Source organism: Acanthochromis polyacanthus, chromosome 7 (genome assembly GCF_021347895.1).
Source record: "Acanthochromis polyacanthus isolate Apoly-LR-REF ecotype Palm Island chromosome 7, KAUST_Apoly_ChrSc, whole genome shotgun sequence".
In the NCBI taxonomy this organism is placed as follows: Eukaryota; Metazoa; Chordata; class Actinopteri; family Pomacentridae; genus Acanthochromis; species Acanthochromis polyacanthus.
In genome coordinates this window covers 24,151,451-24,177,523 of record NC_067119.1, presented here as the reverse complement: position 1 = coordinate 24,177,523, position 26,073 = coordinate 24,151,451, and the positions used below count along the sequence as shown (strand labels likewise).

At 41.7% G+C, this 26,073-nt stretch overlaps 1 protein-coding gene and 1 long non-coding RNA gene across 2 annotated transcripts in view; one reads left to right on the top strand and one right to left on the bottom strand.

Moving 5' to 3' along the window:
- mctp1a (multiple C2 domains, transmembrane 1a) overlaps positions 1-26,073 on the top strand; it is a 155,062-nt gene that overhangs the window by 93,991 nt on the left and 34,998 nt on the right. Inside the window, 7 exon segments of the mRNA XM_022192591.2 lie at positions 4,672-4,765; positions 10,501-10,603; positions 11,391-11,493; positions 12,093-12,194; positions 12,727-12,801; positions 15,000-15,119; positions 23,469-23,585. Of these exon segments, the coding sequence (XP_022048283.2) occupies positions 4,672-4,765; positions 10,501-10,603; positions 11,391-11,493; positions 12,093-12,194; positions 12,727-12,801; positions 15,000-15,119; positions 23,469-23,585 (714 nt within the window).
- On the bottom strand, positions 20,389-25,986 carry LOC127534661 (uncharacterized). The gene is made up of 2 exons (XR_007942895.1): positions 24,771-25,986; positions 20,389-20,972 (listed from the first exon to the last, which is right to left on the bottom strand). It is a non-coding gene; the product is annotated as an uncharacterized LOC127534661 (long non-coding RNA).

Sequence of the window (26,073 nt, the reverse complement as noted above, 5' to 3'; positions counted from 1 at the left end):
TAGTTGCTTGAAGCCATGACTAACAAGACATTTGTTCACATAATGTTCTTTGTTTATTATACGACTTAACAAAAAAGTTGGTTTTATTTGTGGCCCTATTGTATTTAATTGGCCAGTAGGATGGATAGTACTTAAGTCAGAGTATCACTTAGTTTTATGTGCTTGTAAAAGTGTAGGTTGACTGTATGTGAATGTTCGTATAGATGGAGTTTGTGGGACTATAGGATATGTTCGGATTTCAAAGAATGGTTCTTCCCAGCTCGAATATCTTTGCCTTTTTCAATGTGCGCGTAAGCTCCAGTGGCTGAACATCGGTGCCACGACCTACATAACCGTGGCGGTGCCTTATTGGCTAGCCACAGGAGGTCGACCGCTCTGCTCCGCGCTGCAGGAACCAGCCAGAATCAGAGGGGGGAGCTCTAGGACTGAGACACAAGCACACCGTGCCTCTACTGACTGTCACAAAATGAGGGCGGGGAGAGCCAGTGTATGTGTGTGCGTTTGAGTGAATGTGTGTAATAGGGGGCGAGAGGTAAAGGGTGAGGGTTGCACCGGGAAGGGAAGGCGTGTAAAATGAAAAGAAAAAGCTATTTCACCTCTCTCACAACTTGTGCAGACCCCGTTTTTCTGCTCGGCTGAAGGCGACACATTTTGCTTCCTTCACCTGCCTCTTTTCCTGCTTCCTTCTCTCCGCTGCACTCCCCATTTCTATCCCGCTTTCCCAGCAACCTCGGCTCTTTGTCTGTCGCCACTGTGGCCCTCCTGTTAGATGAAGGGATGGAGAGATAGAGGGTGGAGGAAGGTGGGGGTTGCAGATGGAGGGGCACAGTGAGGTCGGGTGGAGACTTGAATGGTCTCTACCTACTAACATATTCCTTTTCCTCAGACTGGCAGTCTTTCAGTTGGAGAATTTAATAAAGATGTATCTTATCAAAGAGCACTGCTAGGACCAAGAACCACCACTAATGCATAACAGTGCCGCTCAAAGCCTGCTAATCTGCCCAGTGTGTGGATGTGTAGGTGTATGTGTAGGCACATTTTTACCGACTGATATTATCAGCTTGAAATCAGTCCAGCACAAAGCATCCACTGCAGCTAATCACAAACAAGCACGCACATACAGGCACATGCAAAAACAGTGTCTACCTTTGTCAGCCATCTAATAAAATGGTAGCGGTTGGTGGAGCAATACAAGTGCTGTGCTGTCATCATCACAGCTTTAAAGAGCAGATGCCTTCACAAGCGATGATGAAGCAGAGAAGACAATTGAAATCCTCTGCTTGTCCCACCCTTCAACAGTGTGGCCCACTCTGCTCATCATGAAAACACACGCACAGTAACTTTAAGGCAGCATGTAGTAATGGTTTGCATGCATGGACTAAAAAACACACCTACATCCTGCACGTTAAATTTAAAAACCTGAATTTCTAAGAAGACGTTACTGTCTTTATTTTACGTAATTATCAGTCCTAGCAATGCATGTGTCGCTTTGTCACACACTAACACCACAACTACACACACATCACGCCGCAAGTGGTCACAATGAGGTCACTGTGCTGAATTTGGCAGGTGTTATTTTTCCCATTTCAATCTGTGGCCATTGATGAAAACCAACAACAGACACCTGAGTGCCGGGATCTGTTGCTAGCACCGAGCTCATTAATGTCTACCTCATTCCGCGTTGCTGTTCTGCATTGTGATGGCTTTCTGTGTGCGTACACTGTGTGCGCTGGTGTCTGTCTGGTCTCTGTGTGTGCCTGTGTACACTTGATTCTTCCTCATACGCGCACGTGAATGAGTACACAAGATTTTCCACCACAAACTGCTTTGAATGCAACTTACAGCAGGGATATATGCAACATGGTGCAATACAGTCACTTAGAGACAACTGCCTTAGATGTTCTATTGCTCACTGTAACCTTTCCTTCATCCCTAATTACTGTTTCCCAGAAGTAGAGAGGGGGACGTAGCGCGAGAGAGAGAAGGAGAGGAAGAGATTTATGCATTATGATGGCAAAGGAGCACACACACTAATGGCTCTTAATGGGCCTGAGGTGGCCACAAGATGGCTGGATGAGCGAAGGAGGACGTGGTGACCTCCGCTGAAGTGGTGGCACTTCAACACCCACCCCTATGTGCTGTACTGCACACACACCTGCAGTACCTCTCCCACCCACTCTGGTGCACTGCTCTAAGGTGAAGCAAAAGGACATAAGTTGGACAGGAAGTGAGATGAGGGGCTGCACTAAAGTGTCAGGTGAGCAAAGAGCAACTCTAACAGAGACTCTTGACAGAGAGAGATTGAGTTGATGAGTGGGAATCGGAGGAGGATGAGGAAATTGTTAGCATTTAGTTTGTGTTTGAGCATTCACAGTCATTTGATCAAATATCCCCTAAACACAAGGGCTGCTGGGCAGATGCTTAGTGTGTCTGTGTGAAATGTTATGCAGCGGTGATGAAAGGTGACGAGCTGCAAAGATGACAGCGAGTCATAGGCCTGTGCCACCGCTGATTCATTTGTGTGTTTATGTGTCTGTGGATTGTGACAGAGATGAGAAGAAGACGTTACAGTGACGAGGTGTCAGTCACTGAAACGGCGGAGGTTTGTCTAATGAAAGATAACTCTGTCCTTCCAGTTTTTCTCGTCTCTTTTCTGTTCATCCCTCCTTTTCATATCCTTTTTTTATCCTCATCATTCCACCTACATGCTGATGTGGGTGTGGGTAGACATAAATGAAGGGTGTGGGGGTTGGTCCTGGCCTTCTTTCATCTCTCTTTCTCCCTACCTGTCTGTCCAGTCCATCTATTGCTGTCTATCTTTCTGATGAGGATTTGAATCCTTGTGGAGGATGGGTCTGCTTTATCTACCAATCATGGACTGAGGCTGAACCTTAAATGTCCCTTCAGGGAGCCTGTATGGTGGGAGGAAGGGATGTAGAGTGGAGGAATGATTGGGGGATGAGTGAGAGAAAATTTCAGCATTCATGCATTAATGAAGTAATTTTCATTTCTTCATTCAGTCTCTTTGCCATTCTTGTGTATTTGTGTGTTAATATGAAAACCACTGTTGCAGTATTGTCACAATATTAATGGTGTGGTACCTGACTTTTGGTGTAATAACAAAATGTACTATATTTGATACCCCAGTACACCAACTAGTCAGCCATTAGTTTGCCCTCGTCTCTTCCTCTGTCGCCTCCCCCGTGCCCTCTTTCTGACTCTTTTTCTCTTTCGGCCTCTCTTCTCGGCTGCTCCCCAATAATCACAACAAGCAGCTGTATCTTCAGAGAAATCGTGCCTTAAAATTGAGAGTTGTCCCCTCTCCCTCTCTCTCTGTATGTCTCTCTTTTGCACACTCTTTCCCCCTCTCTTTCTTTCACACACTCTCCCCTCTCATCTCCTTTAGAGAGCTTTTGGACAATGATATCGCTGGAAACAGGCAGAGTCTGACAGAGTTGGTAATAATGAATTAAGTCTGTAGCCTGGCCCTGACTCTGAAATTTAAATTATAATTACTCCTGTGGGGATGGAAGGGGTTATTGCCAGAGAGAGAGAAATAAATTGAAGTGAAGTGCATTTCCACTCTGCTTTTAAGACATGCCGACATGCTACTCAATTTGGCCTCAGTGTAAGTTTTCTATGCATGTGTTTATACCTGAGTATTTGGGTGTGAACAAAAGCACAAGTTTACAACTCTGTGTGTGTGTGTGCGTGTGTGTGTGTGTGCCTGTGTATGAGTGTGTGTGTCAGTGTATGTCCGTGGCTCATGGCTGAGTCATTGATCTCTATATTTTTCTCTTATTCATCAGATTTACAGACTAGTTTTTACACAATCATCCCTCCCTTTCTCTTCTGGTTATTGAAACCATGTTGGTACACTATATCCCCTCTCATTGTAGACAGTCACAGGGATTCATGGCACATCTGGAGGTCAGTGTGCGCGTTTGCCTCGGAACTACGATATCACTGCCACTCATGCTTCACCTATTGTGTCGACTCACCATGATATAATTATTATCATATCAGCCTAATTTTCACTCCGTCTCTCCATGAAGCAAACACGGGCACGTCACATGCAAATTATGCATCTGTGCTGTAATTTCTCATGGTTATTATACACTATGAGAAACACCAGTTTTCACTGAAACACAGCAGAGACCTGTTTGTATGTAAGTGACATTCTGAGGTTAAAACTTAATGGGAAAGAACAAACAAGTGTAACAGTAGAAAGTGTGAGACTGATAAGGCAGTTTCTTGAGCTAGCTTTCTTATTGTGTATTTGGAGTATATTTGATGCTGATATCTGTACTGTTTTTATGCTTTGTTGTCTCTCACAGTCTCTTCTGTGTATTATTTTTGTTTGTTGCAGCCATTTCTGCATGGCTCATCTTCCTCACCAAAGTCACAAAATTAATTTTATTTCAAAAATACTGCATAAGGAAGCATTTCAAACAAGCAAGCGCAGCTATTTTGTTCTATTAAATTCAATGATTTGTCCTCTGTTAGACTTGACTATAAATGCCAGCTCTACATTTTCAAATAAAGGCTAGTAAAGGACATTTTCTACCCTTTCCTCTCTTAATGAAATGTCAGGCTATTGACCTGCCTTTCACTTCGATGCTAATTTGCTGTCCTCTTTGCCCTTTCACCCCTGTCCCTGTGATGTTTCAGAGCCTCTGGAGGTCGCTCCATAACCTGAAAGATGTCGGTGTGGTGCAGGTTAAGGTCATCAGGGCTGAGGGACTAATGGCAGCTGATGTCACAGGTAAGACGATGATCTTAAGTTCAAACATCGGCGCTGTAATCTTTGCAGTTCTCATATGCATTGTCATGACTTAGTTTCTTGTTTTTTTGTTCTTGGATTCCTGCTCGTATATTCATAACCCTAAAAGCTTTGCTGTTGTTTTGCAATTTCTGTTTATTGTGTCAGAGCGAGCACTAGCAGGACATCTGATAGGTGACACTGTCAAAAGCAACTACCAAGAGTATTTTTTTTTCTTTTGCTTTAAATAACTTTTGCTTCATTTTGCATGTAGACATTGAACAATTTCCGTCGCACAATTTCTCCCCCACCAGCAGCAATCTGACATTAATCTAACCAAAGTTAAAGTCAAGGTGTAATTTTGGTCTAAGGGATGATCCTCCACAAGACTCCTCAGAGAGAGTTAAAGTCTACTTTGTGCAGGACACTAAATTTGTCTCTGCATTTTTTAGAAAAGATGCAGGCTGCTCATTTGAATAATAGAGAAAAAGTACACATTTGAACCAACAAATCTCTCTCCTCCCTCCTCCCGCGCTTTCTCTGCTTGCTCTCTCTGAATCCTCCATTCTCCATTAATTCTTACTTTTAATTAGGTCTACAGTGGACAGGCCTAGTTTTTCACTCTGTATTATCTAGTAAAGAGAGAATGTGTGTGTGTGTGTGTGTGTGTGTGTGTGTGTGTGTGTGTGTGTGTGTGTGTGTGTGTGTGTGTGTGTGTGTGTGTGTGTGTGTGTGTGTGTGTGTGCACTTGTGCATGCGAGGGAGAGAGAAAGTCTGGAGTTTTTCTCCATTTGAAACATCCACAGTCCCATTAGCAAATACAGAGTGGAGCTAGTTGATTTGGGTTATTGCAGGGAGGGGACCGGAGCAGTCAGAGTGCAAGGCTAATGGCTCTCTGGTTCTTGAATTTCACTCGTAGCAGAAATTTGCTCTGTGACTCTGCTGTAGAGCTCATCATTCAGTCTGAGCTTCACGCATTCCTCAAAATATCAAGAGGCTAAAACAGTGGAAACGTCTATTACTGTTTGTCTTTCACTTTGTCTCTGCGGTTTTGACACGGCCATCAAAAAATGTTTGATTTGATTTCAGAGCGTTTCTCTACTGCCCATGATGGTTTGAAATTATTGCTACGCTCACTGTACAGTACAAATGCAGCATGTCTTGTGCTGCCACCCACGGCTCATATTTTACATAGAATACACTAAGACTAAATAACAAAAAACACCTCGATTTAAAAACTTAGAACAAACCATGCTTTTGTTCAGCATTACGGCAAAGAGCACATTTTTATTAGATTGGAAAATATTGGTGTGTTTTTTTTTTTTTTGCCACATTGATTTCAGGTTCAGACAGTTCAATGTTGAAACCTTATTTTCATTTGTATTTTCTCAGAAAGAAGAGGGAATATTTTTTCTTTTGTCACCTTTCAGCCAGTCTAACACCACACAGATGAATACAGTAAGTGAACTGATACTGATAACAGACAGGCGAAGGGGCTGCTTCTAGATGGCTTATTCCTGTTTTTAGTCTGAAGCTGTGTGTGTGTGTGTGTGTGTGTGTGTGTGTGTGTGTGTGTGTGTGTGTGTGTGTGTGTGTGTGTGTGTGTGTGTGTGTGTGTGTGTGTGTGTGTGTGTGTGTGTGTGTCAGTGTGCGTGTCACTGGCAGAAACAATAGCTCTGTAAGAGCCACATAAGAGCCCTCACCACATGAACACCCTATTTTAACAACCCAGACCAAGAGAGGGTCAGGAGCAAGGTGAGAGAGAAACAGAAGGACAGACAAACAGACAGACAGAGACAGGCAGAGGGAGAGAGAGAGGAGGTCAGTGAGAGAGAAAGAGTTCACCATCGCTCTCCCATTCATGCTGCCTGTCTCCTCTCCCATCTTTTTCCCTCCTCCTCCTCTCTCTCTCTCCTCTCTGACCATCTCTCTCTCTAATTGGAGTGTTTTTGTGGAGTAGCTCCACTCTAGCCCAAGTAGGATAACTGAAAATAGTCTCTAAAACCAACAATCCCTTTTGTCTGCCAGCTCTTGTCCCTCTGAGTGGATGCTATACCGTTAGAAAATTTCAATAGTAACACACACACACACACACACACACACACACACACACACACACACACACACACACACACACACACACACACACACACACACACTTTGAGCAGCAGCATCACAGTATGTGTAGACTCTTTTCAGTCAACTCAAAGCCTGCCTGTACATTTTTCACATGACACATTGAGGAAAAACTGTAGATTGTATTTTTTTTTAACATTTTAATAAGAATAAAGAAATGAAAAAGGAAACACAAGAAGAATACGGTTGATTTGCATTTCAAAGTAGGGCTGCATGTTATATCGATTCAGCGTCGACATCGCAATACACAGAAGTCACATCAGAGTAAGTACAATGTGAAGCTACAATTGTTATTGTGGCTTAATACAAAATGGAAACTCATACGGTTATGATATGCCATGACTAATCTACAACAGAAGTCTGTCTGGTAGAACGTCGTTTAGGGATTGATGCTTGAATACAGAGTTCTAGTTTTTTTTTTTTATATTCAACAGACACAGAATTTGTTGACATACAGGCTCCACACGTGCACAGCCACAGAACAGGAGAAAAACACCGACGCTTCGGTTGCAAATAGAAACACAACATGAGACGTATAAAGTATTTTAGCTACAGAAAGGACGATGTTGGCCAAAAACAAACACTCTCAGCAGTGTCTAGCAATTGTTGCTATTACGCAAAGAAACACAACTGATTTGTCTGACAATTTATGTAAGCAATATATAGCAGTGCAAAACCATCCAAAGCAAAAAAAAAAACTATTTCAGATGAGTTTAGCAGTGTTATAGCGGGATAGAGAGGTTCCAAACAGTTCATATTCAACAAGATTCTTCACAGTTAAATGCTGTTTTTTAACAGTTTTTTTTTTGTTTTATTTTTATTGCATATAAAATCCTCTGAATCATTCTAGATTGATAAATTCTTTCCAAATAGAGTTATTCAAGTCATCTGGTGAAAACTCCTGTACTTATTTTATATTGCAATATATATCACAGAAGAGGAAAACATAAGTATCATGCGGCCTTATTTTAAAGTACAAATCCTGATTAATTGTGATATTACAGGAACATGAGAGTGTGTGTTCCGTCTCCAACTTCAAACTCTTCACTAACTCTGAGCTTTCTGTGAGGCAATTACAGTATGCTCCCTCATTTCTATACTGTATTTATCCTCCACACTTATCTGAGAGCGCTCCGAAATTAATTTGAGCCCACTCCTTGCTGCAAAGCCTTCACCAGTGCCACAGGGACAGGACCCAGAGGGGGGAGGAGCTTTACTCGGACATTACCTGGATGATCGCTGAGTGGCGCTCAAACCGGAGCGTGTAATTGGTTAAGACAGCCGCCTCTGGTGCTGGCGGCCAATAAGGTGAAAGTTCATCGCCAATAACAACTGGCTCTCTGCGGCAACACAGCCTGCCATGTCATTAAAAACGGAATATTAGAGAGAAGATCGGGGGGAGGGACGGGGTTCTGCAGAAATAATTTCCATCTCTTAATTTGGATGATTGCATTTAAATTTAATCAGACCTGATTTGTGGGGACAACACTGTAATCGTTTATGATATGGGAGGATTAAGGAGGATTTGGAATTTTTTTACTGTAAAACTATTAAATGAAAACTGCTGCTAAAATATTATTTTTAAAGGTTTGCAATTTTAAAATAAATAGTTTTGTGCACTCAGGATGGGACGGGGGAAGAATTTGCATTTTAATAATACACATTTCGCGAGCAGTGTGTAAGGCTAACAAAGTGCGTACAGACGTGCACTGGGAAGTAGGCTCTTGATTTTGTAGCCTTTTGTCTATTTTAATGTATCTTGTTTTCTGTCGTAGAAGTCAAAGCTGTCAATATCCACTTGAAACACTCTACATCAATAGAGTGCCACAAACAGATATGAAAGGCAACACCTACGCTTCAGCATTGATCACAGTGACATTTACTTTGCACACCCACTAAATGTCCTGCCCTTGTCACAACATTTGAAGAAAATCACACCAATCAATGACACACACACACACACACGCACGCGCTCTACCCATGACTCGCACACACAGACAGACGCACGCACACTTCAGACGGCTTTGAACTCAATCCCAAGTTTATTGAGTCTTATTACGCAACATTCCCACTACACTAATATTTCAATCTTCCTAATATTTTCCCTGGAAATTTGTTTGGAGCATATTTTGTTAAACTTCGTGACCCAGCCTTTTTAAGTGATAAGCTCGAACAAACAGCACAACGACTCCCAACAGTTTTTAATAAAACATAGCGATCAAAGCCAGAATTAAGAGTTTTTGTTGTTTTTTTAGTTCATCTGGAGGCAGTCGACGGGAGGTGGGCTGGCAGGCGTGGGGAGCTGGTCTCACTCCTTTCTGTGTACAAAGAATCTGAAATGTGAGACGTTAGTAAACAAATAGAGAATATATAGGACATTACTGGGTTTGATTATTATACTACAGTATGCTATTCTCAGGAGGAGGAAATAACTCTGATTATGTTTTATTTCCTTCTCTTGGTCTCTCACACTCTCCCTATCTAGTTACATAATTGTGGTAAATTCTGAATTGAAAGTTTTGTTGGAATTAATTACCATTAATGAATATGATTTATAGTGAAGCATATATCTTATCTATGATTTAAAGCAATGTTCTTCCGTTGAGCGATTTATTTTCTAGGATAAATCTGAATGTGGATAAGTGTTTTGTTATTTTTGTTAAAGAAAAAAAATCCAGTTGTTGCTGGTGGTCTGGAATCTCCTGAAAGACTTTGTGTCAGTTTCAATGAAACCTTTTATTGTTTTTTTTATCCTTTTATTTCACTATTAATAGAAATAGTAAAAAATGATAGTGAGGAGAGGTTTCTTTTATCATTTGCTTCTCACGTTGTCCTTGATTTCATTCATTTTTTCGTTGTGTTGTTGCCGCTACCATCCCACCGCCCGCTTTGGATTCGCTCATCACGGACCGGCTACATTTCTCACACCCCATGCTCGGCCGTCTTTATCTTCTACTAAGAAGTTCTCTGGCCTTCAGAGGCACATCGACCTCTGTGTTCCCTGCACCATCCATTCTCAAAGTCCTCTCCCTCTTTTCTCTCTCCCACCCCCTCCTTGTGACTGCCCAGGGCACAGTTGTCCTGGAGCTTATCTTCTAGTTGTCCATGTTCCCAGGATACTGATAGAAATGGCTTGCAGCTGTTACACTGATATACTCTTGTATAATGTACGTGACATCAAGGATAAAAATGAAAGAATCATATTATTACAGTTGTGATAAGTTCAGGGTATTTGAGCTGTCATTTGGTCTAAGGGAGGACGTTATATACTACATGTCTTAATAATATGAGGGATTGGAGATAGACAAAAGCTGCAGGAATTATGAAGACTCTCGCTTTGAGACCTCAAGCTAACCAAACTTTAGTATCTGCTGTATTTATATCTTTTGTTTCACTGCAAGGTCATCCTTGTATGCTTTTGTTTCTGTTTTTGTGCTCTTGGCAGGTAAGAGTGACTCATTCTGCTGGAATTATTAAGACTCTTGCTTTGAGACCTCAAGCTAACTAAACTTCAGTATCTACTGTATTTATATCTATTGTTTCACTACAAGGTCATCCTTGTATGCTTTTTCTTTCTTTTTTTGTGTGTGTGTTCTTGGCAGGTAAGAGCGACCCATTCTGCGTGGTGGAGCTAAGTAACGATCGACTGCAGACGCACACTGTCTACAAAAACCTTAACCCTGAGTGGAACAAGGTCTTCACTTTGTGAGTGCCTTTTACAATACCTATATGTCTGTGCATGCACACTGACATCATTGCCAATGAAATAAAAGCTCCCCTTTTAACTGACATGTAACCCGAATGACAGGTTATTAGAGTCATCGTTTTATAAAAAAGCAAAATCTATAATAGCATTTTTCTCATAACTTTCACCGGTTCGCTTTTGTTTTTATTCAGTAGATTCGTTCAGGGACAATCTCAGCGCTAAAAACATACCTGTTAATCACAGTTTAAAGTGCTTTGAATTGTACATGAACTTAATAATTCATTTATGCAACAGCTTATTTAATTTTATTTTATGCTATTTATTCATTCAATTTAATTTTCAAATATGTATAAATATATATAGTACTACTAATAATATATACTATATATATATATTAAATTAACTAATCTCATCACAAACGTCTGATGAGATTAGTTAATTTAATTGTGCCTTAACACACAACACATCAAACATCATTTTGCCAGCCGTCTGACATGTCTGAGCTTCTCACTTTACTTCTGTTTAGCTCATTCTGTACTGTAGTTTAGTGTTCCATAAAATATGTTGGTGGTGATTTTTTTCAACATAATGTACATGTAAAAGTGAGTTTTCAGATATAAGGAATTTCTAACGTCTCATGTGATGTTGCAGATTTTAAACTCCTTTCTGTGCGTTTTCAATACTTAAAGAAGGCTGTGCAAGATGGAATGGATTTCATACTGCTTCACGTTTGCAGCCCACATTTGAGTATATCTGTCATTGGTGATGTCTTTGTGTGTGGTCCAGCAACGTGAAGGACATCCACTCAGTACTTGAGGTCACTGTTTACGACGAGGACCGAGACAGAAGTGCAGACTTCCTGGGGAAAGTGGCTATTCCTTTACTAAATGTGAGTCAAAGGCAGATTTCTGCGTGTTTCTTTTTCCTTTCCCTTGGGAATAATAGAAAGAACATAGAGGAACAGAAAGAATGAAAACAGACGCAGAAAGATATAAAAAGCAGAGGTTATTTTTGCAACTCCACTGATGACACTCTTATTATTTCACAAAGAGAAAGAAATGACAGCAGGGAGAAAAAATGGAAGAGAGGCTGAGAAAAAACGAAGAGACTGATAGCCGAGAAGAAAGAAAGTTAGGTGATGAGAGATGATATGAAAATGACACTGATAGAGAGACGGAACAATGTGATTTAGAGAAAAAAAATAGAGGCGGAAGAGTGTCTCTTATATTTGGAAAAAATATAGATAGCCTGTGAAAGAACTGTGTATCTAATATATCCATGCTCTGCTGTACAGTATGATTCCCCAGGATAGTTAATTTCTGTTTGACAGAGCCGAGCTGCAGTGGGTAATGAACAGGTACTTGTCAGAGTTGCCACAGTTGTTTTGGGTTCCCTGTCAGCGCCAGCAGCTGGGGTTCAAAGGTGGCCCGGGGAGCCGATTCAGCCGGGTATTGCCAGACAGACGCCTGTCATGTCCCTCTCCCACAGATCCAAAATGGAGAACGCAAAGCCTACGCCTTGAAAAGCAAGGAGCTGACAGGGCCAACAAAAGGGGTCATCTTTCTCGAAATAGACGTGATTTTTAATGCTGTAAGTCTTTCTTTTGCTTTTTTTGAGTCTCCTCCCTGGATTTTTTTTTTTTATTTTGCCCCCCACCCCCTATTATACTCTCTCTCTCTCTCTCTCCTATCCCTCTCTTGTTGTCTCCTGCATTCCCCCCTTCTACACTGTTGTTGTCTTTATTCTGTTTGTCCCCCCTCCCTTGCTTCCATCTCATCCCTCGTCCCTTGTCCCTCGTCCTCGTTTTGGCTTTAATTATCGAAGACTCCCTCTCAGCAGCCTTTGTTCGCCCATTCACCATCACTGTGTGTGTCCTATAGCGGCCATCTTACAGCTTTCTCTCTCGCTCTCTCTAGCCTCTGACATGGGGCACGCTCTATGCATGTGGTGCTATGTTACGCCAGAGCACAGAGCGTTAGAAAAACCTTTGATATAATCAAGGCATAGCTCCTCGCTAAATCACTGTCATCATGTTGTGTGTCTTTAAAATTCACTTTAAAGCGATATTTCTGTCTCACCATTTGCTGTTTATGACACTGCGTTTGTTTACTCCATCATCCAGGTGAAGGCAGGTCTCAGGACGTTGATTCCCATTGAGCAGAAGTATATTGAGGAGGAGCCCAGAGTGTCCAAACAGGTACATCCAGCAGCCAACACTTATCTCCTACCACTCCGCCTCATTTTTATCTGTGTCCACCACTGCATCCCTTATGCTGCTTAACTGTCGGAAGCATAACCAACAGCCTTGGTGAGTGGCATCTTGTAAAGCACAACAACTGTGTGGGCAAGATACAACAGGATGATTGAAGGAAAAACAGCATTTTGTTTCTTTTTTCTCTTCCCTCCTCTCCCCCTTCTCTCATCTCTACCCCCTCGCATCCACTCTGAGTGGTGAATAGAAATGTCAAGCTGTCAGCTCTGGGGTGCATAAGTAGATTGGCCATCCTTATAGTTGGCCCTCTTTGCCACTGCTGCTTTGCACTTCATTGTCACGCTGCTCAGTGTGGCGGCACCACAAAGGGATGAATAGTAGGGGCTGGCCCACATCAGACATGTCATATGAGTGACCGTTTGGGCTCAGCAGTCAATGTTGCACTATGCACAGCCGAGCACAGGCCTGCCCAGCCCCGCACAACACACACCAGCTCCCACACCACACTCTTGTCAGCCCTCCATCTATTCCTTGCTTTCCTCACTTTTCCTGCCTTTTCTGTTGCTCCCTATCTCGCACCACTCTGTGCTTTTCTCCCAAGTGCCGAATTCTTTTTTCATCTCCATTTCACCCCTGACTCATAGAGATGACCCATGTCAGCGTCTCGCAATGATGATGTCACTGGCTGCTTTGGAGGGATTGCCCCGTGAGGGCTCTTTTGTGTGGTAGCAGCTCCCCCGCTGATGCTTGCTGCTTAGTGTGCAGACACACACACACACACTGAAAAGGAAAGGGGGGGAAAAAAACATGCACATACACCGCCTGCCAAACACAAGCATTTAATTGTAATTATGACATTTGATTTAATAAATGACTTCACCACATTTCTAAGTGTTTTTAAAGAAAAACTAATGGCCTTGTTCGGTATAATTCATGAAAAATTAGATATTCTTATCAAGGCAGCCATGGCAATAATGAGCCAAGAAGAGTACAGCATGTACATCAAGTCCATGTGCTGAGGAATGTGGAAATGGATGATTTGCAGTCTTGGTGTCCTCAGGGTCTGTGTGTCCCCAGCAGGACACTGTATAGTCATCCCCAGTTTGGCGACAAAAAGCTTCACATAATTACACATAGAGAAGGAGAAATCCTCCTCTCATCTAGCATCAAAGCAGCCAAAGCACTCCTAACCGAATGCAAATCTGTCCCGATTCACATACATTTAATAGACTTTACGTCTAAGAACCCAAAGTGTATATCCACAATATACACATTTGTAAACACATATGCAGTTTTCCAAAGAGTAAAATAATGCCCTAGAATTTTTTGAACAGCTATCTGGAGACACGCTTTGTCCTTTGGGAGCACTTTCTCCTGGTGGTGACCTGATTGGGTGGTTGGCGGTCTTCGCTGCTGTTATGCTATTCCCTGAATGGCTGGCAACCCAGGGGATGACAGCAGTTAGCCTGTTCCCTCTCATCTCTGGCCAAATGCCTGGAGAACGCTCAGGGAGGAGAATCCAGGGACTGTGTTGGAAATTGTTATTATTATACTAAACTTTATCACGGCGAGAGTAGACTTAAAGAAACACTGTGAGTCAATCTGCTGTGACTATTCATATTGTCCTATTCTGATCCACATCCATATGTAGCTTTTCAAAGACGGAAAACACACTGATGTCCTCTTGGTGGCCTCAGTACGGTAATGTTGTAATGGCGAATCTGAAGTGAGGTCAAAGCGACAAATCTTGAGAAGTAACTTAATGCTTCAGTTACCTTTAAAAAGAAACAGCAGAATGAGACTCTATAGAGTATCAGCCCACTATATTAAGACTTATTGAGACTATGTCTTTTCAGCTAATGTGCTAATTATATTATATAACATATTCACTCTTTAAATTGTGATGAATTCGCATCTTCACTAAACATAAAGGAGAGAGAAGTGATCTCTTAACCACAAGCTTCTAGAACGGGGAGAGACCATGATAGCTGTACTTCAACAGATCATTTCACTCCTGTTTTATTTAGTTTGTTTTCATTTCATTTTTTAATAATATCCAACTCAGTGTCACACCTAGTCCCATCAACTATTTGCATGTTTGCATATTATTTGCATTATTTTACAATGAAATGACAAAACATGCCTTCACTTGTTTAAATGTTCACTTGTTTCTCCTTTTCCAGTTGCTATTGCGCAATTTCAACCGAGTTAGACGCTGCATCATGTTCCTGATAAACACAGGCTGCTACATCAACAGCTGCTTCGAATGGGAGTCTCCGCAGAGGAGCATCTGTGCTTTTGTGGTATGTAGAGGTGCTTTTAGATAGACACTATCATTAATTGCGGCATGTCACATACAAATCTGGACATTTAAAAGGTATGAAAAGAGCCTCCAGTGTTGGGACAAAACCAGGACTTCATAGACATAAGTTTATTTATACACTATATATTGTGTCTGGAACCGAGATGCTGGCCAGGGACCATTTGGGTGCTGTGGATTGTGGGATGCAGCCTTTATAGATTGGGTTTGTTCCTAGTGCATCTCATGATTGCTCAATCAGATTAAGATCAATTGAGTTTGCAAGTCAGATCAATGCCTTGGGCTCTTGGTTGTGTTCCTCAAGCTTTTCAGAGCAGGTTTTTGAGGTGTGGTTCGGCGATCGGGCTGCCTACTCGGGGAGGTCCCTTAGGTCGGGGAGTTGCTGTTGCCATCAGAGCGGTGTGCTTAGTCTGCAATGTTTACAGAAGTTGCATATGTCAAAGTAACATCCCCATGACCCAAGTCAAAACCAAAGATTTCCCAGCAGAACATTGCATTGCAACAAAATGATCAATGTTATTCATTTCTCCTGTCAGTGGTTTTAATGTTGTGGCTGATCAGTCTATATGTCTAGACATACATAACATATATTTAAGATGGATTATATTGTGTTGTAACTAAGTAGGTTCATTAGATATTTAATGTAAAAGAAAGACGATCTCAAATTTGTATCTAAATGTAGTTGGCCTTCTTTTGTGTCACAGAAAAATTACATAAACCCCACCTGTTTTGATCAGTACTATTCTAAATGTATATTTTTGTGGTTACATACTTTGTGCTAAGCATACACAGCACACACACACACACAGAATGAGGCTGTAGGACCATTTCCGCTAACAAAGTATAGATGCTTCACTGGTAATTTCACACTCTAACAGAAGAGACTGTTGACGTCTCAAGCGTGGTTAAGTACACCCCCCACAGACTGTTACTTACACACTCAAATATCTTCATACAGCAGACTTGTGATGATGAGTTGATGAAGTTTATTTTTCTGTCCTTGTATGAAATGTACATTCACACATGGCCTATACTGTATATGACAAGTGTTTGTTTTGACACTCACTCACTGGGAATGAGTTGAGCGTTGATGTTGCATCTTATACAGTATTTTATTAGACCCTCAGATGTCCCCATGCTGCGAAAATATAACTACAATCTATTGAAGTGTGACAAGCTGTTCTTGCAGACAGTTGAAATGGCAGCCTGTTTCTGTCCTCACCCATCGGCCTCCTCTTCATCCTCTCTCCCTCTCTCTTCACCCTCTCTCTCCCCCCTGTCATCTGTGTCTGGTATTAAAAGGTGAAGTGTAATTGGACAGCAGAGCTATCGGTAAAATACATTCTCCTGCAGGGCAGTGAGTGGCTGCATGGAGGTTCCTACCCTAAAGATGACAGAGCAGGCATTTAATCCTGTCTGGTTTAGTGTCCTGACTTAAGTAGCTACAGGACAGGTGGACCCGCCCTGCCCCAGCCCTTTACTGTGGGAGCACTAAGTGTCTCCACAGCAGACATTAGACATTAGCAGCATTTGGCTGTCTGACACCAGTCTAATCTCTGCAGAGGCTTGTATGTGTGTGTGTTTGTACAGCAGGTCACAGTGTCATCACAAGACATGGGTCAGAAGAGACATAGTATTGATCAGTTAACATTTTCCCCTTTGTGCGTGCGAGTACGCTGATGTGCGAGCCTGGCACGTGCACGTACGTTTGCATTTGCTCTCATGTAAGGTTGATCTGGGCACGAGTCCTTGTGTCGTGTCTTTTAAAAATAAGTGAAAATGTCAGATAAAAATGTAAGGAATTCACAGAAAACAAGGTCACTTTGGAAAATGCCAATCTGCATGGTGAATGGAGAGGAGAGGACGCAGCCTTGGATAGTGTAGCCTCCATGTTAGCACAGATAAACACACATGTGCATGCCTTGTATAGCTCCTCAACCTTTTTTTTTTAAAACACAGCGACACATCCATACACATCCGTACATCCATCTCAGAGTAACAGTTCTGACTATTCATATTCTCATTGTACTCGCTTATATTCAAAGTATTCAGATGATGACAAAGGACGTATCTAGGCCAAGGACATAGTGTTTTATAGTTTATAGAAATTCAGAAATTTAGGTGTCATCGTGTCCCCCCCGTCCCCCGCTCTTTTGGGAGTCTGTTAACGTAGGAGTATGCACTTAGCTAAAAGCATCAGAGTATTTAGGGCCTCTCCTCTACACAGGTATTCCCTCCCTCCCCTTCCATTTCTTCATTCCTCTCTCATTTCTCCCTTACTTTGAGAGGCCTCTTAATCACTTCACTCATCTCTTTAAGTGGGTTTTTATGGGGGGCCATCTGGCCAAGGTGGTGCGTTCCTGTAGGTGTACTGCTGTGTGTGATTATGGTATGTGTGTGTCTGTACACATGTGCTCGTGCGTTTCTTTCTGGCCGTCTTTCTAGACAGATGTTACACTTAACTTTTCCAGCACGGCTGTAGCCACAGAGGTGGAGTTGTGGGCAGTTCAGCCTCTAAACTTACAAATGTGTCCACTTCTTAACTGCTAAGTGAGCCTGAGGGGGCGAATTTAAGCGTGCTCAGATATTTGTGGGATTTTGTGAATGCAGTAGCACACACCAAAATGGAGTTGTCATACTTTGTCACTGCACAACACTCCCTCTACAAAAAGGCTCAAAATTTCCTTCATGGTCCCTTACTCTCCTTCTGCCCAATTCTGAAATGCCAGCCGCATGTACACATCACCCATTAGTGCCAGCTGTGATTAGTGTGTATGTTGTGTGTGTTTTGTGTGCATGTGCGAGAAGGAGAGATATCGCATAGTCTCACATGCAGCATTTCTCTCTCTCTCTCTCTCTCTCCCTCTCTCTCTCACACCCACACTGCTGTCACCCACCCATCCCGACAGTGAATCAGCCACCGTGGCAGCTTTGCCTGAGGCGTTGGCACAATGGACGGGACTGGAGTTACCTCCTGTCCTGCATGATGGGTGGTGTCTGCCTGTGTGTGCATGAGTGTGTGTGAGTGTGTGTGTGTCTGTGGGTGGTGTCTCTGTTCCCCGTCTCGGGGTTAAGTGTCTGCTTCCGTTCTCCACACCTGCAAGCTTAGTGTCTCTCCCTTCTATCCATCTATCCATCCCTGTTCTTCTTTATCTCTCTCTCTCTCTCTCCCCCCCCTTCCCTCCCTTTGCCTCCCCTCCCGGAGAGTTGAGGCCATTGTCGGGCAGAGCGGTGTTGGGTTCTGTTCTCCTGCTGCTGCCAGCTCTCCCCACGGCCCCTGCAAGACAAGGCTGTTATTGCCCCAGGGACCGCAGGCCTCAGCAGCTCTTCCTCCAAACAAATTTGCTGTAACTTTATCTGCAATTGGGCCCTGAATTGGGAGCAAATAGAGGCAGCTTTGTGAAGCTCGGGGAAGGGCGAGGGCAGCGAGCTGGGGGTTGTTGGGGAGGCAGGGGAAATGATACCGGGCTCTTTTATGTCAGGCAAAGTAGGACTCTTATCAGGAAGAGAGCCCAGACAAGGGAGCTACTTCTAGAGGAAACTGGAGCACCTATCACCTGCTTTGCATTTAGATAAAAATTCACCCTGCTGAAATAAAAAAGGGAAAAAAAAAAGCAAAGACAGGTACAGAAGCAACTATTGGAGTGTGTGTTTGCACATGTCTGGCTGGCAGTTTGATACACACACAGTGCAGAGACACCATAGCAGTCTGTGGTACGCACCACTCCAGGTCTCTTTAAATTGCTCCTTTGACTCTTCTTCAAAGAACCTGTCTAACTTTTAAAAGTTTTAAAGTCGGGAGTTCGTCTTTGCCCACAGCAAGGGACAGCTTTGAAAGATATACTTTCACATTTTACTGCTCTCCTGATTTCCAAAATGAATGATAGTTGAAATATAGTGGCATGACTAACAGAGAATACCAAGTCAGAGTTTAATCACCAGAAATAGAGACTCAACGGAAAAATGTGTGAGGCTGTTTGTTGCGGAGTCGTGGATACAGTATCCTGACTTCTAACAAGTACCAGTCTGCAGGTGTACAATTGTGGCCATAAATGGTGAGTGCTCCATTTAATTTTTCTGTGCTCAAACAAAATAACTGGCTTTGACTTTTAAGCTTTAGTGATTTGGACTGCTTTTTATCAGATGAACAGTGTTAATTGTGTGGTACCTCTATATTCTGCTGGAGAACAGCAGGGGGCAGTCTAGCACCACTGAATGTTGGGTAGGTCTGGCCACAAACAGGACATAGTCTCCCTCCCTCCTTGTTCCCTCGAACTTAACAGGACTTCTAGTTGCTATCTGGCAACACTTAGTGCCAGCATGGAAATTGATGTAAGAAAGATAAAGGGGAACTCTGAAATCCAAACTTCAGTTTCACTCCTCTGAGACAGAGCAGGGGGAAAGTTAGCCTGGTGTGTGGTTAATGTAAGCCAAAGTACTGAATATTACCCTCCCACAGTGCTGCGGCAAAGAGCTGTAAGGACGCGGGTTGTGTTTTGAAACAAATAATACAACTCTCAATGTGTCACGCTAAGTGCTTGAATAAATCATTCTGACTTATTGTTTTAACATTTTTAATGTGGCGTCTTGTGTTTAAATTTTTTTTAATATTAAGAGAATGCATCAAAGATTAGAACTGCAATGAAATGCGTCTACAGAGACTTGTCAGAATAATTTAGTTTATTGATTTTGTGTATTGGTTTTCTACCTAAAATATTACAAATTATGCTGCCATGGTTTTACTTTGTTCATGTTTGTAATTGTCTTTTTTAATTACACATCTCATCTGAATTTCGGCTTGTGCTCAGATGTGAAGTTTGCCCAGTTCAAATGTAGCCTCTAACTAAATCTAAACAGGTTTAGCAGATTTGACAGTGGAAGATATTATTTTACTTTGTTTTATGACAACTGAGTAGTTTTGTTCCTAAAAAAAATACAATATTTTACAAAAGAGTGTTGAAACACAAATAATTTGAAAAGAAATGATGGTCTGTTGTTATGACAAAATACATTTGCCAGATAAAGGTAATTTATTAGTCCTGATGACTTGTTTTTATTTTGACAGTACTGCCAGTGGGTTTTCTGACAGCATTAAGTGGCCATCATAGTAAAAAATAAACTAAAATAAAGAAGTGTTCTTGAGTAATTTAGATAATTGCAGAAAATATTTCCAGCAATACTAGCATGAGAAGGAAAAACAGGGTCCAGCTGTCAACTTTAGGCATATAGGAATTTTACATTCATTTCTCTAATCTCAAAACTAAATCAGCGAGTTTGCATTTATTGAGTAATATGAAAGTACATTTACCAAAAGAGACGAACAAAGGGACAGTGTTTATATCCACAGTTTTACATCAAGGATGCAGCATTATTAAACAAAGCAGGAACGAGGCATGATGAGCACTCCTTCTGTGCGTGTTCAGATATGCACTATGAGCCATCACCAGCCACTACATAACATGTCTCTGACCAAAACCAGTCAACTACAGATTATTCCCATGGACTACATCTGGAGCTTCATTTAGCATTTTCCTCCTCTTTTCCCCTTCGATCCGGCATGTTTTCATCGTTATTTCTTTTCCTCCGCCTCTCTCTCTCTGGTCACTGACATCCACAGCAGGCTCCTTCCCACTCCCTCTTCTCCAGGCGTAGAGCCTCCTATCTGGTGTAGCGAGCGACGGGGGGTGGCTGTGATCTCCCAGTCCTGGTGGAAAGGTCCAGGCACTGTAGGGCCCCACTGCCCAGCCGGTGGGCACAAAGACGGTTGAGTGCTAGCCACTGCTGAGCCTGGGTGTCCGGTTTCCTCAGCTGCCAGTCAAAATTTCGCCCTCAGCCACTTCAACCAAATGGAAGAGGAATGAAGGGGGATGACATGTTAAGTGGAGAAAATAGTGAGATTGAAAAAACATAAAAGAGGGTTTTAAGGTTTACTATAATCATCAGGATAGCAAAGTACAATGAAATTCTCTGCTGTGATAATACTGGGAACGATAAGACAACCAGACACTGAGTATATTTACAGTGCAGTATGTTTCTCCTGTAAGTTATATTTATAGCAGCGTATTTGAAAGGAGCGTATGTGCATCTGCATGAAGATCTTTGTAATTGAGCAGTTATTTATAGCTTCTACCAGAATAGGTTTAAAAACAAGCGAGCTCCTTTGTTTGTTCAACTGAAGTCAAGTGTCTGCACCTCTATCGCACACTGTTTGGAGATCATTCCAGTGTTTATCAATGTAACAGCTCATACAGATTTACAAATTAGAATAATTTGCAGGAAGATGGATAATTTTAGAATTTTTGTCGAGAAAATTTCTGGGAATACTTGCAGTTGTGTTGGTCTGTATGCAAGTTTGTGTTGTTGAGCTTTCGTGGTCCTAACAGCTTTTTTTATGATGAATGAAGGGAAGTTGTTTTGTTGCTTATTAGTATACAAATATGAATTATTGAAGAGTTTCTTTGCAGTTCTCCTACACAGCTGTGTCAGAGGAAGACTCTGTGTGTGCGAGAAAGAGAAGTTGAGCCTGAGAGAGACAGAGAATGATTTTGATCCTTATGGGAGATTTGGTTGTTGCACCAAGGCCATTCGGGTTTATTTGAAGAAGAAATTTTGCTGTAAGCATTATGCAGATGTACTGGACATTTCTAATGTTTAATTTATGTCTTCTTTTTTTTTTTTTTTTGCTTTGTATATGCAGTGTCTGTCACTTAATTTTACATGAAGCTATAATTCAGTTGAAAAGTTCCAATATAAGTCTTTCAAACTTTCCTACATGAGAAGTGAAAAAGTAGAGTTGAATGTGTTTTTATTGTAAGGAGCTGTTCGCAGTCATTCTCAGATTCACGTGTTTGTCCGTAACAGTGCAGTACAGACAAGTGTGTGTGTGTGTGTGTGTGTGTTTGTGCCGTTTAGTGTCCGTGGCTCCACTAAAGTGACAGCAGTCCTGATACGCACTGTTTTAGGGGCTGTTGAACCTCATATTCACATTAACCTCAGACTGCAAACACAATGAAGGGCTTGATTTTACTCTCCCCTCTCTCCGTCTGTTTCCCTCACACACACAAACACAGAAATAAAACAATTTGATTGTTGATTGTTAAGCCTCCTCTGTCTCTTGTTGATGTTGTTCAGCCAAACAGGATAGATCATAAGTGGTACACAGACCAATAAATCTGCTTTATACAGTAATAGTCTCAATTTCACCACTCTTTAAAGTTTCCCATCAAAACTGATTGTTTAACAGGGATGCATTTCCATACAGACAGTAATTAATTTCAAATCTTCTTTGCTCATATTTGAAATAATAGATTTCTTGTACTTGAATTTGATAAATATGTTTTGCTGGAGGAGATTGAGCATTAGGCATGGTTTGCATTTTCAGCATTTGTTATAATTGCTGCCGAGGTTTTATCAATCATGAGAAATCTCTGTATACTTAAACATGATATTATTAGAAAAGATAAATATTCTTTTGTTCTGTTTGTTTCTGACAGATTGTATTCCCACACAGTTCCCCATCTCTCTTAACATTTTAACGACAATTGACACAATGCTTTCTCACAATTGACACAATACTGCCAGAAAATATCAAGCTTCCATCCTTAGCAATTTCACTTTCCCACAGATATCTTCTCGCTACCACCGCAGTAATCTGTTGTCAGAGGCTAAGGAGCCCTGCCAAAACCAGAATACAGGGTTTTAGGAAAGGTTAATTTTCAGATGGTACTTTTCGTGTTTGTTAATGAGAGGGGAGGTATAGGGGTTATGGTTTTGGCAGATGGGTGCAGAGGAGGTTAGAGACGGGGCATAAGAGTCTTTTGGGTTTGGAAAGAGTATTGGGGCTTGGAGTGACAGGGTTAGGGACTCGGGCTGTGGGGTGTGTGAGGTCATATGCTGGAGTTTGGGGTTGAGTATAGAAGGGTCAGCGTTGACGTGCTGTGGCTGAAACGATACATGACCTCAGACTCAGGGATGATTGGCATGGAGGAAAGAGGCTCTGACGGCTCAGGCTCATCCTCGTCATCGTCCTCCTCCACAGCTGGAGACCCAGAAACCTTTGAGGGTCAGGGTGCTGGACCTCGGCTCACCGACACCGGGTCTGTGCCTTTGCTGAAGCACAGGCTTACACTTTTACTCTTTTACAATTCTGCATATGAATGTGCGTTGTTTCCAATGGCACATGTGGCCAGCTTACGTTCTCAACAGTTAGCCTTTTGAGCGTCAGTATGGGGTGCTGAATGTATACACTCTTAGCCCACACCGTTCGCTCTTATTTGTTTTCACTTTTCTTTTACCAACCATTTTGTGTTTTGTTTTGTTTTTGTCTCAACAGCTTTTTGTCATTGTTGTTTGGAACTTTGAACTCTATATGATTCCTCTGGCTTTGCTGCTGCCCTTGGTCTGGAACTACATCCTCATTGCGTCAGGGAAGGATACCAGACAAGATGTGGTGAGTAACCCCATCCTTCCCGTTCTCGATATCCCTCCGCCTTTCTTTCAATTCACTGTAAAAGCCTATTTCCACACACAATGCAGGGTTAAAATTCAGCCGCACTTGTGCTATTGAGAAATTATGCTCCTGATTCTTTTATGTCTTTAATTTTATATGCATTCATTTGTAGACTTTATTTAAACAATACATAATTGGTAGAGATATACAGATCAATAAGAAAGTAGCACACTTTTGGGGGGAAATGTCAGAATATACCTTTCGATTAAATTGCCCTCACAAAGCAGAATTAGAATTTCATTTTAAAAAAAAAATCTCTGCAGACTTTTTTTTCTTAATAAAAAAACTCCATCTGCCGCATGAGGAGCTGCATTCTCAGTGCAATCTCACTTTTCTCACTATGCCTTCTTTGAGGCAAAGAAAAGGAAGAAATAATAGGCTGTCACCTTGAGCTATGTTACGCCACTTACCTGGTAGTATATTTATTTAATTCATTTATTTTTATCTCTTATACCAATTAAATGATGTCAAAGCAATGTCATGGAGAAACAGACATGTTTTAATCATGGCCAGGCACATTTGGAGAGTAGAGAGTGAAAACGAGAGAGAAAGCTGGACTATGGAGTGAGCGTGAACAATGAAGTGATTAATTTTAATAAGTGCCTTTTTCCAAGACTCACTTGGAAATAACCAGTTAACAGACTTCAGATTTTCTTGCAGTCTCGCTCCTTCTATGTATGTATATTTATCTCTTCATAAGGATTCTTTGGGTTAGATTGGATTGGGAAGAGGTATTAAATTCAGTCATTATAATGAAGCAAATCTAATAGCTGTGTGTCACTGTAATATTACACACAGAAATGGAATTAGATGCGAATTGTACATAACGTACGGCACAGATTTATTTGCTAAGTCTAAAGAGCTCATTTTCTCTATTTATAAGCCTCTCTTTCCATATTTGTTAATTTGAAAAGTTGCCGTTAAAATGAGTAAAATGACACAAATACAAGTCTTCTGTTACTTGATAACAGCTTTTTTCATTCTGCAGTTTTTGGTTCATATTTTAGTAGGATATTTAAACTGAATATAGCACTGTCAAGGATTAAAACTGTAACTAAGTTCACAGACAAAATAAACAATTTGTGAATGACACAGACATAAATTTCAGAGGACACTTTTCCTCACCTGTAGATGGCGACATTGCTTGATGAAAAATCCCACATGCCTTAAGACAAAACCCGGCAGGATGATTTGTCCCCCTACCTGCTGCTTGTATTTATCCAGACCTAATGATATTCTTTTCCTGTGTACTTCCTAAGTAAAGTGAGGCAACAAAGGTTACATATTCTTGTAATGCGGCACTCTCACTTCACATACGAGTAAGTACATGTAACTCCCACTTCATGTGGAATTGCTTTTCTCACTTGAAAGGGGCTATTGTGTCTCAAGTATCACAGGAATTGGTTGGAACATTAGGACATGTTCATACTGTTGATTCTCACATGGCAAGTGCTTTTTAGTATGACCACACTGTTCTGCTTCGTTCTACAAAAATGTTCTGTGCTCACAGACGAGAGAAGATATGGACACCTAATAGTGTACTGACATATGCAATCTTTGAGTTTGGCTGTTTTAACATCTGATACTGTCATAGTAGCATCTCAGCACTACAGATTTGATTGACATAAACTTCCACATTTAGATCAGTAAGCTGCACCACATAATTCTTCAGTGGCTGAGTCCAGGTGTGTGTTTGCCTGGTACTTGCATGTGTGTGGAGAAATACAGCGTGTGCACATGGAGATAAAAGTTGTCTCTGTGTGTGTATTTTTATCTGCTGTTCAGCGTGCATATGCATGAGCATGTGCAGACATTCTCTGCAACAATATATCTGATGAAAGTGGGATTAATTGTCAAAGATTAGCACCATTAATGCTCCTTTTCTTGCTGCTGTGACAGTTGCGCTGAACAGTACAGAGCAGCAGGGGCGACACAAAGAAAATTCTCTGACAATCATTGTCCTTCTTGTCTCCGCGTTGCGATCTTACTGCCTAAGGATTGGTGAATGTGATGAACCCTCTCTTTTTGCTCCACAATAAACTCTTTGCCTCTTTCAGTCGCGATATTACTGCCTTATGTCAAATAAGAGTTTTACATACAGTCAAAGTAATGTGCGATGTAAGCATTCATTATTTTCAGGCATTTGTGTTTGCAAATGCTGTGTACGCACACACGCGCACGCACACACACTCGAACTCACACATTCAGTCACAAGTATCCCTTGAGTCCTGTCCCTGTTTGTTTTCAGACAGTTTCCCAATCTGCAGCGGTGCAGGGGGGGAGGAGGAGTGGGCACAGCGAGAGCATACAGTATCTGTGTTCTTTGCTTCCTCTCCCGGTCCCCTGGATTCCTCTTCTCAGTCTTTATCAAGCTGAAGTCATGGACGACTCACTGTTTCCCTCTTGCTCTTGGCAGAGAACTGAAAAG